This window comes from Chiloscyllium plagiosum, unplaced genomic scaffold (genome assembly GCF_004010195.1).
Source record: "Chiloscyllium plagiosum isolate BGI_BamShark_2017 unplaced genomic scaffold, ASM401019v2 scaf_1191, whole genome shotgun sequence".
In the NCBI taxonomy this organism is placed as follows: Eukaryota; Metazoa; Chordata; class Chondrichthyes; order Orectolobiformes; family Hemiscylliidae; genus Chiloscyllium; species Chiloscyllium plagiosum.
In genome coordinates, this window is record NW_025211851.1 from 1 (window position 1) to 15786 (window position 15786).

At 40.6% G+C, this 15786-nt stretch overlaps 1 protein-coding gene across 1 annotated transcript in view; it reads left to right on the plus strand.

The window, feature by feature from the left end:
• Positions 1-932: 932 nt before the first annotated feature.
• The window catches only part of LOC122547156 (AMME syndrome candidate gene 1 protein homolog), a 21204-nt gene continuing 6350 nt past the window's right edge, over positions 933-15786 (plus strand). Inside the window, exon 1 of the mRNA XM_043685747.1 lies at positions 933-961. Within this exon, the coding sequence (XP_043541682.1) occupies positions 948-961 (14 nt within the window). The 5' untranslated portion in view covers positions 933-947. The remainder of the gene's footprint in view (positions 962-15786) is intronic.

Below are 15786 nucleotides of genomic sequence, written 5' to 3' on the forward strand. Positions count from 1 at the left end.
TTGTCAAATAGGGTTAAAGATAATCCAAAGAGATTCTTCAAGTACATTAAGAGAGCAACCGGAGAAAGACTAGGGCGCCCTTAAAGGTCAAAGAGATTGCTGTTGTATTGAACCTCAGGAGAGGTATTAAATAAATGTTTTACCTGAGGTTTTAGTGTGGAGAAAGAAATGGAGGCTAGAGACCTTGGGGAAATAAATAGTTGCTTTGAAAACAGCTCACATTACAGGAGAGGAAGTGCTGGAGTCTAAGAAAACAAAGATGGCTAAATCTTTGATCTAATGTATTCCAGGGCTTTGCCTCCTTCACCTCCCACAATCGTGGGGCCTGTTTCAGAAATATTTGTATCATCTATAGCTACGAGTGAAGTGCAAGATGCAAAGACAATGTGTCTTTTGTTTAAGAAGGAATGTAAGGAGAAGCCTGGAACTATTGACCTGAGATTCTGACTTCGGTGGTAGGTAAGTTGTTGGAGGTGATTCTGATAGGATTTACAGTGGTGCCTCGGAATCCTACTTTAATTCGTTCCAGGAGGCTGTTCCAATTGCAAAACGTTCAGATTCCGAAACTCTCTTCCCCATAAGAAATAATGGAAAGTGAATTAATCAGTTTCTAGACCCAAAAAAACACTTTCAAGACACTTTTAACTGCAACTATACATGGTTAAGGTAAAATAAGATGAGTAAATGACCTAAGTATCAAGTAATTGTAATGAAAACAAGAAATAAATGTACTAACATGAAAATAACTTCATTTACCTTAGTGAGGAGTGCTAATGGTGCATATGGAAGCTGGAGAGGAGGAATGAGGGAGAGGGCTTACTGCTTGGAAGGTGATAATTTTTTTTTTAAAAAAAGCACAAATCAAGGTGAAAACACTAGGTAAACTAGTGATGGACACACGAGAGATGCTTTCACAACTCCTTCCCGGGGTGAACTGAACAAACAATATGCAACCTGAACGGTACGTGGTGTTCGGATTCTGAAAATGTGTTCGGATTTTAGGGCAACATTTTCCTGAAATAATTGTTCGGATTCCAATTTGTTCGAACAATAGGGCGTTCGGATTCCAGGGTCAGCACTGTATATGCATTTGGCGAGCCAAGGAATGACAATGGATAGTCAGCATGGTTTTGTACAAGGAAAATAGTGTGTCTCAAACTTGATTGATTTTTTTTTTGTTTGAGGAAGTAACCAAGATTGAGGACAGCGGTAGACATTGTTTACTTTGGACTTCAGTAAAGCCTTTGATAAGATTTTGCATGGTTGACTAGACTAATTATAAAGGTGGATCACATGGGGTTCAGGGAGAGCTTGCCAATGGATACAAAATTGGCTTAATGGCAGGAGACAGTGGTGGCGAGTTGTTTTTTGGACTAGAGGCCCGTGACCAGTGGTGTTCCACAGGGATCAGTGCTTAGATTAGATTACTCGCTTACTTCCTTAGTGTGGAAACAGGCCCTTCAGCCCAACAAGTCCACACAGACCCTCCATAGAGCAACCCACCCAGATCCATTCCCCCTACATTTATCCCTTCACTTAACACTACGGGTAATTTAGCATGGCCAATTCACCTAACCTGCACATTTTTGGACTGTGGGAGGACTCAGCGGAAACCCACGCAGACACCGGGAGAATGTGCAAACTCCACATAGACAGTTGCCTGCTGGGTCCACTTCTGTCATTTATATAAATGGTTTAGATGACAATATAGAAGGCATGGTTAGTAAGTTTTTAAATTACACTAAAATTGTTGGTTAGATGGACAGTGAAGGTGGTCATTAAAGATTACAAAAAGACCTAGATCAATTGGGTCAATAGCTGAAGAGGTGACAAATTAAGTTTAATTTGGATAAAAACGAGGTATTAAGTTTTTGTATAAAACAAGGGCAGGACTTGTGCAATTAAAAATATGGCCTTAGGATATGTTGTAGAACAGACATACCTCATGGTTCATGGTACTTAATTCTTTGAAGTTTGCATCATAGGGTAGTTAAGAAGGCATTTAGCTTGCCTTCATTGCTCAGACCTTTTGAAGTATAGGAGTTGGGACATGATATTGAGGTCGTACAAGATATTGGTCAGGTCTCTTCTGGAGGAGTGTTCAGTTCTGGTTGCCTTGTTATAGGAAGGATATTATTAAGGTGGAGAGGGTTCAGAAGAGATCTACCAGGATGTTGGGAATGAAGTGTTTGAGTTCTGAGAAGAGGCTGGATATGTTGGGAAGTTTTTCATTGGAGCATAGGAGGTTTATAGAGATACATAAAATGATGGGTATAAATAAGGTAAATGGCAGGTGTCTTTTTCCTAAGGTGGGGGATTTCAAGACTATGTGGGGCATATTTTTAAGGTGGAAGGAGAAAGATTTTTTAAAAGAGTCATTAGGGGCAATTTTCTTTATGCAACAGTACGTGAATAAAGTTATGGGCCAAATGCAGGCAGGTGGAACTAGTTTACTTTGGGATTATGGTTGGCATTTTAATAGTTGGACCAAAGGGTCTGTTTGCATGTTGCAGGACTCTGACATCTAGAAGTGAGTTACTCACCACTGAATTCCTGTGACCTGCCTTTGTAAACGTTGAATTGAGTGAGCAATATCGATAGATTCTGGTCAATGATGATCCTCAAGATGGTGGGTACTTGGAATTTGGAAGTGATAATGCCCTCAATGTCAAGGTGTGATTTATGTTTAGCTTGAACCCAACTGTTATACTACTCAACTTGTAGACTTATCTTTGTGACCTTTTTAAAACAGTTTTATTGGAGTTGTTGACTCATCCTTTGCAATGAAATCATAATTTTTCTTTGCTATAGTATTATGTCTATTATGATATAGCAAGTCTGAAGCAGTGTTTGGTCCATGACTACTAGAATTCACTGAGAAAATTGCTATATATACTTATGCTTTTTTGCCTGTCATAATTTTTCTTTGACAATCCAAGCATCTTACTCACCCGTGCTCTTTCCCACAGTGTTTTAGTACTGTTCCCTCCCTCTCCGGTTTGAGGCATAGTTCTGCCAGAATGAAAGATGTGGTTGGGTGCTGCAGACCATAGTGTCTGCCCTGAGTGACTTGAAGCTCATTTGAAAATTACACATCGCCCTCATAACCAGAGAACATGAGGACAGTGTCAGAAGTTTCTCATGGTACCAATGGAATGAAACTGCCTTTTACCCTCTTAAAATAGTTATCTCTAACCAACTAAATGCATTTTTTTGTTGTTGCTCATTGCCAGGTTTAGCATTTAAAAGTTGTAAAATTCGTAACTTATAATTGCATAACACCACAGTAGGAGGAACTTGAGGAAACAGAGGAAAGGCAGAATAAGCTGAATACGAGATCAGCCAGTGGTATAAACATTTCTTTCACAATTTTGCAGAAAGTTGTTGTTTTATATTAAATGGTTTTGTCTGATATTTGAAACTGTTATCAGCACACTTGACTTGAATTTGGAAAATATCTACACCATGAAAACTAGTCGGTTTCAAATTCTGAAGAACCGGTAATGCTTTGCCAAATAAACTGCCTCAAATCTTTGCTGCTTGTAAGAAGCATAACGCTGAGAGTCATAGTCATGGAGATGTACAGCACAGAAACAGACCCTTCGGTCCAACTCGTTCACGCCTACCAGATAGTCCCACCTGCAAGCACCCAGCCCATACCCCTCCAAACCCTTCCTATTCATATACCCATCCAGATGCCTTTTAAATACTGCAATTGTACTGGCCTCCATAACTTGCTCTGGTAGCTCATTCCATACATGTACCACCCTCTGCGTGAAAACGTTGTCTCTTAGATCTCTTTTATATCTTTCCCCTCTCACCCTAAACCTATGCCCTCCAGTTCTGGACTCCCCTGCTCTAGGGAAAAGGCTGTTTATCCTATCCATGCCCTCATGATTTTATAAACCTCTATAAGGTTACCCCTCAGCCTCCGATGCTCCAGGGAAAACAGCCCTAGCCTACTCAAACTCTCCCTGATCCTCCAACCCTGGCAACATCCTTGTAAATCTATTCCAAACCCTTTCAATTTTCACCATCTTTCCGATAGGAAGGAGACCAGAATTGCACGCAATATTCCAACAGTGGCCTAAATGTCCTGTACAGCTGCAACATGACTTCCCAACTCTTGTACTCAATACTCTGACCAACAAAGGAAAGCATACCAAAAGCTGCCTTCACTATCGTATCTACCTGCGACTCCACTTTCAAGGACCTATGAACTTGCACTCGAAGGTCTCTTTGGTCAGCAATACTCCCCAGTACCTTACCATTATTATCTATAAGTCCTGCTAAGATTTGCTTTCCCAAAAAGCAGCACCTCACATTTATTTAAATTAAACTCCATCTGCTATTCCTCAGCCCATTGGCCCATCTGACCAAGATCCCGTTGTAATCTGAGGTAACCTTTGCTGTCCACTACACCTCCAATTTTGGTGTCATCTGCAAAGTTACTAACTATACCTCTTATGTTCACATCCAAATCATTTATATAAATGATGAAAAATAGTGAATCTAGCTCCGATCCTTGTGGCATTCCACGTGTCACAGCCCTCCATTCTGAAAAGCTATCCTGCACCACCACCCTCTGTCTTCTGGTGGAAGCCAGTTCTGTATCCAAATGGCTAGTTCTCCCTGTATTCCATGAGACCTAACCTTGCTAACTAGTCTTCCATGGTGACCCTTGTCGAATGCCTTGCTGAAGCCCATATAGATCACATCTGCTCTGCCCTCATCAATCAAGTTTGTCAGATCTGATTTTTCATGCACAAAGCTTTGTTGGCTATCCCTAATCAGTCCTTGCCTATCCAAATTGATGTACATCCTATCCCTCAGGATTCTATCCAACAACTTGCCCACCATTGACGTCAGGCTCACTGGTCTGTAGTCCCCTGGCTTGTCCTTACCACCTTTCTTAAACAGTGGCACCACATTTGCCAACCTCCAGTTTTCTGGCACCTCACCTGTGACTGTCGATGATACAAATATCTCAGCAAGAGGCCCAGTAGTCTCTTCCCTAGCTTCCCGCAGAGTTCTCGGGCTTGTTTAATTTAAAACTTTTTCACAAATCTGGAGTGAATTATTATATCTGGATATCTCTCATTTTGAAGTTTGCCAAATAACTGCAGTATTTTTTCCTTTCAACCCTCCAACTAGAGCATTATTGTTTAAACTATAATGAAAACATTGAACAATAACTTTTTAGTTTTTTTGTATGAAACAAATGATAGCATAAGAACTCTTGATGTTTATGAGATGTGCAGAAATTGTTACAGATGTTATGAATGAAAGCACTTCATTTTGAGTACAACTCTTCACTTTCATTTTGGGCTTTGGTTTAGACATTTTTAAATTTCTAATTTTGAGATAGTCTTAGAGATGTGAATTTTATGCAGTTATTGCCAAAAAAGGTGTATTCTATTGATTCTCTGCATCAACTAAATTCTTATGTGGGCACCTGAATAGCTTTCATTTATTCCTTTAATTTCACCCCATCACATGTTAACACTTGTGTAACTGGGAGTTCTGAAAAATAACAACTGAGTTCAAGGCTGCTTAATATGCATATTCCATTTGTGATCAATGACGTAGTTATTGGGGAAACAGAATAATCGAGAGAACAAAAAAGTACAGCACAGAAACAGGCCTTCAGCCTTCCCGGCCTGCGCTGATCATCATACTGTAACTAAACTTTTAAAAAAACCTTCCGCTCTTATTTGGTCTGTATCCCTCGATTCTCTCCCTATTCATAAACCATCCAGATACTCTTAAATATCATCAATGTGCTTGCTTCCACCACCTCTTCTGGCAGTGGGTTCAACCAGGCTCCTACCACTGTTTTTTTTTAAATCCCCTCGCACATCTCCCTTAAACATTCCCCCTCTCTCCTTGAAGCTCTCCTTGTAATTGAAACTTCAACCCTGCGATAAAGCCTCTGACTCTTCACCCTATCTGCATCTCAGAATTTTGCAGACTTCTATCAGGTCTCCTCACTCCCACCATCTTTCCAGTGAAAACTATCCTAGTCTCTTTAAACTTTCCTCATAGCCAATGCCCTCGAGACCGGGCAATGTCCTGCTGAGCTTTCTCTGCACACTCTGCAAAGCTTCCATATCCTTCTGCTTGTGTGGTACCCAAAATCTGCACACAGTCTGCTCGGATGAGGAGATATTCCACTCTCAAGCATTCCAGATTTCCACCTATTTCGAACACCGTGCTTTTCCTCCCTCTGTCATCCAGGCAGCCCTCCACCGCACCACCCCATTCCATTGCTGTAAACCCTCTCTTCCAAACGCAATAAAGACAGCGTGCCCTTTGTCCTCACCTACCACCCCACCAGTCTCTGCATCCAATGCATCGTGCTTAAAACACTTCCACTAACTCCAACTAGACCCCACCACAAAGAACATCCTCCCCTCCCCAACCCCCTCTGCCTTCCGCAAGGACCGTTCCCTTCAACAGTCCTTGGTTTGTGCCATTCTCACCATCCTTGAAGCCCCAGATACCTTCCCCTGAAACCGGAAAATATGCAAAACCTGCCGGTACACAACCCCCCTCGCCTCCCCTCCATCCAGGGCCTTTAAGTGTCCTTCCAGGTGAGCATAGGTTTTGCCTCTCTTCCAATCTAGTTTACTGCATCAGCTGCTCCTGATGTCTTCTCTACATCGGGGAGACCAAATGTCAACTTGGGGAACTGTTCGCCGAGCATCTCAGCCGGGCCCGCATGGCTGACCAGACCTCCCAGCCATTGCCCATTTTAATTCCCCTTCCCACTTTATTTCTGACCTGACCATCCTTGGCTTCCTTCATTGTCACAATGAGCCAAACTGCCAATTGGAGGACAACATCTTGTCTTCTGCCTGGGCTGCCTACACACTGGAAGACTCAATAGGAGTTCTCCAATTTCGAATGAGATCTCCCTTCCCAGCCCCTTCCGCCCCTCCCATCGACCAACCGGATTCATTCACCCCATTGACCATCTAGGTCATACCTTCTGCCTATCTTCACCTATCCCCACTTCACCACCGTGCCCCATCACCCCCTTTATCTGCAGCTCCCCCTACATTCACGCCCAGTCCTGAAGAAGGATTACACCCAAAACATTGACTTTTCCACCTGATGCTGCTTGGCTTACTGTGTTCTTCCAGCCTCCTGCCTGTCTACTTTGGATTCCAGCATCTGCAATTTTTTTGTTTCTAACCATACTCCAAATGCAGCCTAGCAAAGGTTTTATATAGCTGCAACATAGTTTGCCAACTCGTGTACTCCATGCTCTGGCAGATGAAGGCAAACAACAGAGAACCTAAGAATGTAACCTGTGGAACACCACTGGTTACAGTCTCCATTCTGAAAAATACCCTTCCGCCACTACCCTCTGTTTTCTATGATCAAGCCACTTTTGTATCCATCTAACCAGCCCACCCTGAATCCCGTGTGATTTTTTTTTTTGTTTTTGTACCAATCTGCCATGCTTTCCTAAAGTCCACATAAACTACATCTATTGCCCTTCTCTCATCAATTATCTTTGTCACCTATGATACTTTTAGATATTTCTTTGGATAAGCACTTTTGTCACGAATATCCAAGCCAAATTGCCTCATCTCAAGGAATTAAATCCTGTCTGTGGTAGTATGTTTGATTAGTGCTGTCTAATACTTTTTTGAGAAGGGGACAAGGTTGTAGTTCTCTTTGACAGACAACTTATTGACCGGGACTATGGACTTTGTGTGCTACATGTTTGTCTGCACAGAGGTGTTTTTGATAACATTTTGTGCTGGCCAGTTGATTCAAATGGTAACCAGTTTCATACTTCAAAATGTAGCTGTTCTTTTCAAAACAATTTTCAGAGCAAGTCTGTGATTTCTTTATTTCTAAGTATTGAGAACTATAAAATATATGTAGATATACAGGATTTACTATTTGCTGTTCTTTCATTTGTGATGTAGCAAGAGGTCAGAATTAGAGTGCAGGTAGCTTGGTGGTGTGTGGGAGCTGGAGGAAATTAGAGGTGTGATTGGGCAAAGACATAAAAGAATTCTTAAACAATGCAGCAAATTTAGAAAGTATGACTTTTACTGGATATCCAATGTAGGACAGCAAGCTCAGTGATGGGGAATAGAATTTATTGTAAGTTCAGGTGCCACAAATGCAGTTGTGAATTACCTCAAGTTTATAAAGGCTCAAATATGAGAATTCACCCAAGAGTGTATTGGAATAGTTGAGTCAGGAGGTAATAAAGGAATGAATGAGGGCATAGCAGCTGATGAATTGAGATTGTATGACTTTAGCTATGTTTTAATAGTGGAAATTTTGCAGTCTTAATGATGGCATGAATATAAGGTCAGAAGATCATCTTGGTCAGATGTGACATCAAGGTAGTAGGCAGAGTAGGTTAACCTCAGACTTTTATCATGAAAGAGAGTCAGTTACAAACTTTCAAGTTACAATTGTAAATAATGACTTCAGCCTTTACAATATTGAATTGGAGGAAATTTCTGCACGTCTCATACTGAATGTTGGATATACCATATACACTTTAGTAAAAGTCAATCTCATGTAAAAGTTAATCCCTTATTTTAGGCCAAAAATCTGGAATTTCCCATATATCTAGTATAAAAGTCACCCCTAGTTATTCAGATAACAGGTCAACGTTTGAGAGTCAAGGTATTAACCTGTACATAAACTTAATTTCATCATAATGTTTTTGTGATTTGATGTACAATTCACACCAATTTGGTGAGAAAAGTCAGAAGACAGCCAGCCCTGTAGAATGCAGTCATATACTTAGTTGAGCTTTTGAAATTTCTTCATTTTGTGTAAACAAAAAAAAAACTCCAGGGAAAAAAAATACACAGCCGTGTTTAAATTGAAAGTTATTGAGGTTGCAGAGGAAGGCAAATAACTGTAGCAGCAAGAGAATTTTGTGTTTCGGATAAACTTGAGAGACTGGAGAAAGATATCAAACCAACTTCAGACAGTGCTAAAACGAAAGTGTGCCAACAGAGATAAACATAGCATGTGGCTGCAATTGGAGAAAAAAATGTTGCTGACTGAGTACTTGAAAATTGTCAAAATGGAAAATGTGTTAGCCGTGAAGCCATCTGAATCCACGCACGAAGTGAATCAAAAAAGGATGGAATTTTAGACTTTAAGGCATATTTTGGATAATGCACAAGGTTCATGAGAAGGCACGACTTAGTACTTCGGCAGAGAACCAAGGTTGCAGAAAAGCTGCCTGCTGAACTAGAAGATATAGGGGAAGTGCTGTATCCGCTACCCATGGTTTCCTGTGGCCTGAACATATAAAAAAGAATGTTCCTGAACCAGGGACCAGGAGGCTGCCGGGGGAGGTAAATTTCCCATTTAAATGAAAGAGTTCACTCCTATCTGCGGTTCCCGGACCTACCGCGGTAGGCCAAAACGTGTCCCCCACGAGAATGGAGTAGGGGGAGGTTATTACTGTGTTACAATTTCACCAATTTGTAATCAGAAATAAGGAGAAAGAAGGCTACAAGTTATCCTTGGGTTGGAAACATGGACAAAACACCTGTTATTCTTGGAGTTACATGCTGGAGAATCGAACTGTGAAAGAAAAAGGACAAAAAGCAGTACTGGTGAGAACCACTGGGATAAGTAGGTTTATTTTAGTTCGTTCTTGTATGGCTGATGGCACTAGGTTAAAACAGATGGCTGTTTTTAAAGAGAAATTTCCAAAAGGAATTGTTGTCCATATGCACCCACAAGGCTGGATGGATGAAGGTAGGTGTAGAAAATGGATAAAGGAAGTTGGGAATTTACTACCTGGTGGACCACGCAAGGGAGAGTGTTTGCTCATCTGGGACCAGTTTTGATTACAAGTGTGAAGAATGTTGTTGATAACATCCGATCATATAACACTGATGTAGCTGTAGTTTCCGGCGGGCCTGCAAGTGTTTTTCAGCCAATAGATGTTGGTGTCAATAACCCATTTAAGGACATGATGACAATGAAGTGGAATAACTGGATGCAGGATGGAGAAAAAGCATGCATGAAAGGAGAAAAAGCATGCAGTCTCCATCACGGTCACTGATCTGTGAATGGACCGTTGATTCATGGAAGGAAATAAAAGCTGACACTATTTGCAAATCATTCAAGAAATGTGGGATTTCGAATGCATTGGACTGTGCAGAGGATGGTTAGCTATGGGATGACATACATGAAGAAGTGGCTGATGTGCAGTAGAGATGAAGAAGATCCATACGATATCATTCATGCTGATGAGTATGAATTTTTATTGGGTGCAGGAGATGTTGAACAGTATGATTTTGCAGGATTTTAGTGAACTTTTTATTTGACATGTTTAATTTAAGTTGTGACATGTACTTATTTAAAGCCACCTTATATTTCCACTTCTTTGTGTATAAAAACTTACTAATTCATTTTTGTTTCTGCTGTCTTAATCCAGTAATTACTGTAATTTGTTGTTTTCTTTATTCATTTAGAGATCAGTTGGGCCTCTGCTAATGATGTGGGATTTTAGACTGTAGCATTAATTTCAGCCCCTCAAAAGTATTATCCATGTAATAGTTGACCCCATAAATTTAACCTTAAAGTTCAAAAAGTTTGACTTTTACACTAGCATATTTTATATGTTAATTTGGCAACAGTGGAGGTTTCAAGAGATTTGCTGGTGAAGTAGATTAGATTACTTAGTGTGGAAATGGGCCCTTCGGCCCAACAAGCCCATGCCGACCTGCTGAAGCGCAACCCACCCAGACCCATTCCCCCACACTTACTCCTTCACCTAACACTAGGGGCAATTAAGCATGGCCAATTCACCTGACCTGCCCATTTTTGGACTGTGGGAGGAAACCGGAGCACCCTGAGGAAACCCATGCAGACACGGAGAATGTGCAAACTCCACACAGTCAGACACCTGAGGTGGGAATTGAACCCGGGTCTCTGGTGCTGTGATGCAGCAGTGCTAACCACTGTGCCACCGTGCCGCCCAAGTAGAGCTGACTTTTGCCAGAGTATTTGTGAAAACTATTGCTATCCTTTCAAATGCTTTCTCCAAGCAGTGAAAAGAGAATCTACTATTTATGCCTAGATGTTCAAAAGGCAGAGACTTCAGAAGTCCTCATTATTAACATGCTGGTGTTTACCAATGACCTGTATCAGCTATATAAACACTGTCTACAAAAAAAGGTCAGAGGATGGGAGTAACGCATCTCTGGATTCCCCAAAGACTGTCACCATCTACACAGAACAATTTTTAAAAAAATTCATTCAGAGGACGTAGTATGGACATAGAATGCTATACCAGCATTTATTGCCCAACCCCAATTTCCCTGAAGATAATGATGAGCAGTCTTGAACTTCTAAGGTCTTTGCAATGCTGGGGCACCCATAATGCTATTAGGAATTCAAGAATCTTGACCAAATGACAGTGAAGGAATGGCAGTATGGTTCCAGATCATGAATTGGAGGGAGCTTGCAGTGATGTTCCCATGCGTTTGTAGCCCTTGACCTTTTTGGGTTGTAGAAGTCACAGGTTTGGGAATGTCCTGTTGATGGACACTTGGTGAGTTACTGCAGTGCATTCTTATAGGTTGTACACAGTTCTGTTACTAGCTGGTGCTTACTAAGGGAGTGAATGAAGAACAGATGATGAATGGGAGTTGAAGTGCACCTTTCAGCTTTGCAAGCCCACAATGCCATCCATTGAGGTCATAGCTGATCTATTTGTGTTTTGAAGGAGGTGATGGATGAGATGCCAGTCAACTTGGATACTGTATTGATTTTGAGGCTGCACCCTTTCAGACAGTTGGAGAGTTGAGTCACATTCCTCAATTATTCTGTGTAGATGGTGACAGTCTTTGGGGAATCCAGAGATGCGTTACTCCCATCCTCTGACTTTTTTTGTAGACAGTGTTTAGATAGCTGATACAGGTCATTGGTAAACACCAGCATGTTAATAATGAGGACTTCTGAAGTCTCTGCCTTTTGAACATCTAGGCATAAATAGTAGATTCTCTTTTTTGTTGTTGGAGAGCATCATTACCTAGTACTTGTTTGGCATATACGTTACTTTCACTTGTCAGCCCAGGTCTTGCTGCATATGGGTGTGGTCTGCTTCAGTATCTGAGGAGTCAAATTGAATATTGTGCAATTACCATCATGCATACCTGTTTTGACGAGCTGGAGAGAAGGTCGTTGAAGCTGCTGAAGATGGTGGGTCTAATGCACCACACTGAGAAATTCTGCGGAGTTCTTGTGACGTGGTGGTAGTGTCCCTATCTCAGGGTCAGAATTAAAGACCCACCTACGCTAGAGATGTTTCATAACTTGTTTGAACAGGTTGATTTAAAACAAATCTACACTGAGTAACTCCAGAGAGTAGGGTCAAGGAAATGATCCTAGAGGAAAACTCGAGATAATGGTATAGGAGCAAGAAGTGAAACTTCTAGGGAAAAATCTCTAGCTGTGATTACACAGATAAGAATGGAACTGAGAGAAGGGATTCCTATCATCATCGTATTTAAGAGTGGAGCAAGGTCCAAAGGACCAAATGACCTCTTCCTACTTACAAATTCTGTATTCTTTATGACTAAGTTTTCAAAAGGGTGGTGAGTTTTAGTAACGATCTGCTGCAGACGTGTTGTGGACAATAGAGGACCGATAGTAATATAGTTCCAACTTTGAAGATGTTGGAAGTAAAAAGGAGGGAGGGATTAGTTGCTTTTCCAAGTCCAGATACAGGAGGAGTATGGTTATAAGGTAAGAGAAGGGCATGTGTGTGGTGATTGATTAAAGATATTAGAGTCCATGTAGTTTTCTTCAAATCCCTCTACTCCTTCATCAAAAAGGTGAATCAAGTTAGCTAAACTTTATTTGTCCGAATAAATTGCATTTATCCAGGTGATTGTTCATTTTGTTCCAGGTGATGTTTTTGAAAGCTATTCAGTACCCATTTGGTTGATGTAACGATAGTATCCCTGCTTCTGAGCCAGGAGGCTCGGTTTCAAGTCCGTCCCCCTGAAGATGTATATATCATCTCTGAACGTGTTCGTTAGAAAATGTCACCGATAAACCCATTTAACGGAGGGTCTTGGTGTGCAGTTCTTGTGTCCTAAACTCTGGCTGGAGGTCTTGGTTCAAATTCTACCTACTCCAAAAGTCTCATTTGTATGTTGAATAAGAGGACTGATGTAACTACCCATTTAACTACAGTTTTTTAGGTGGACCCCATGTTAAAGATCTGTACCATTTTGAGTTATATATTCTTTGTATCTAGGTAATATTAGAATATTGCCAGTGCTTCTGCAATTTCTCCTTTTGCTTGCCTCCATATCCTTTGGATCTGATAAGTCAACAGGGTTAATCAACTTTGGTTACAGACGGCTTTTCCATAGTGACCTCTCATCAATTTTTAACCAATCCAGTGTCTCAATTACCTTCCTTGACTTTTGACAATATCTTTGTACTTAGTGAAGATTTTGCAGTATTCTTTACCAAGTCCACAATGACCCTTGCCTCAAGTTTAAATTTGATTTTGATCTGCAATTGACGCCACCATTTATTTTACTCCTTTTTTTTGCTATTTGTATACCTAAAGAAGATTTTTTTTTTTATTTCCTCTTAACTATCTGTCTATTCTCTCACCTTTTTAACTACTCATTACTTTTCTCAATTCCCTCTGAATTTCCTGTATTCATCCTTGATCTGGTTTGTATTATCAACCTGACATCTGTCATGGCTTCCTTTTCTCATTTCACCCTATTGTCTGAGTTTTGCCATTAGGAAGGTCTGGGTTTGTTTATTTTGCTTTTTTTCTCCTTGTGGGACTTGTACCTAAACACATCCTTAATGACCATCATTGTTCAATTACAACTTTGCCTAGCAAACTTGAATTCTAATTTACCAGAACCAGGTCTTCTCTTGCACCACCCTCCTTTGTCCTATGTTTCAAAATATTGATATCCCTTCTTCTTTATTTCTGTATATTTCCTAAGCATCATCTATTCAAAATTATTTAGAATGTAGTTCTACCAGCATTTTGATCCACATCTCTGGTATTGCAGTAATGCCCTGTCCAGACCAGCAGCTCACCAATCACTTATCACTTTCCCTATGTTCACATACTTGCACTTTAAACTTAATTTAGAACCTTCTATTTCCCCTACCTTTTTGACTATTACCTAATGCCTGTACTGTTTCTTGTTCGAGTATTACCTAGTGCCCCTTGTGACATTCCCAATGCTTTGTGCACCCTGTTTTTCCCATTTAATGTTGCATTTGATTCCCATTTCCTACATTAGTTCAAACCCTCCTCAATTGCACAAGCCATCTGTCCTACAAGGGCATTGACCTGGCATGTATGGGCACTATGGTATTGCATCTGTCCTTCTGTATCATCTAGCCACACACACACCTGTTTAACTACCTTCTATTTCTAGATCCTCCAGTGTGTGACACATAATCTGGTCTTTAGCAAATAGAGCTGCTGTTTTCTCCCTCTTGGTCCTAAAATGTGTCTACGTATTGCAAAAATAATTTTTCTAAGAAACCGATTACAGTTTATCAACTTATCCTCCAAGTTGCCTTTGCCAATTTGATTCATTGAACCTATGTGAAGTGTAAAATCTCATGAATATTGCAGTATCTTTCTTACAAGTTTTCATTATGACTTAATTTATGTTCTGTCCTACCGTATAGCTATTGTCAGTGGCTTTCATTGCTTTCTCTTATCTCTAACCAAACTGCTGCTGCTTGTTAACCCTCTGAACCAAGGTCAGATCTCATTGTCATCTCAACCTTTATTAACAGCCAAAATTCAAACAGTTGTATTAATTGAAATAAGGACCATTTTGTAAATTGTATCCCAGATGTGACTGTTCCAGAAACAGTGAGAAGTTAGCAATCCATTCTAATGATCTGTCCATTTAAAATAGAAAGATCTTTTCTGATATGCCTGTTTTAGTTGATGAAATCCCACACCTGTCATCACAAGATGTCCTTTTAATTCTTTATGTATTTATATACTGCATATTAGAATGTAAGAAATTATTGAAACTCGTGATCTATATTTTTAACTCATGACGGTACTCAATTTGGTGTGTTATAACATATTGAATTACTTGGAATAGCAGTGCTTTAATTTATCAATGAAGTGCAATATACTATGCAATAAATTATGAAAGTAAATAATCCGTATGTCCTGTTCAGGCTGCTTGGTGCAAGTCCTTAAAACGTGCATGGGAAGGTTTAAACTCTGATATGTTTTTAAAATTACGTTCTAATTCATGAAAGTAACAGGAGAAATGTACTCAATTTTTTAATATAAATGTTATGAATATAAAATGGTGTACATACTATTACTTATGGCCAAATGTAGAATTTTGCAAAGGCTGTGCGACTGGATCTCTTGGAAACTGTAGTACACGTGAAAGTTGTGAGCAACATGTTATCTTGGTATTGTAACCCAGTGCTGAAAATGTGTTGCTGTAAAAGCGCAGCAGGTCAGGCAGCATCCAAGGAACAGGAGAATCGACGTTTCGGGCATAAGCCCTTCTTCAGGAATGAGGAAAGTGTGCCCAGCAGGCTAAGATAAAAGGTAGGGAGGAGGGACTTGGGGGAGGGGCGTCGGAAATGAGGCAGGTGCCGAGGAAGGAGATATGGGACACCCGGACCAACCAACCCAACCACCCTGTGGCTCAACACTTCAACTCCCCCTCCCACTCCACCAAGGATATGCAGATCTTTGGACTCCTCCATCGCCAGACCATAGCAACACGACGGTTGGAGGAA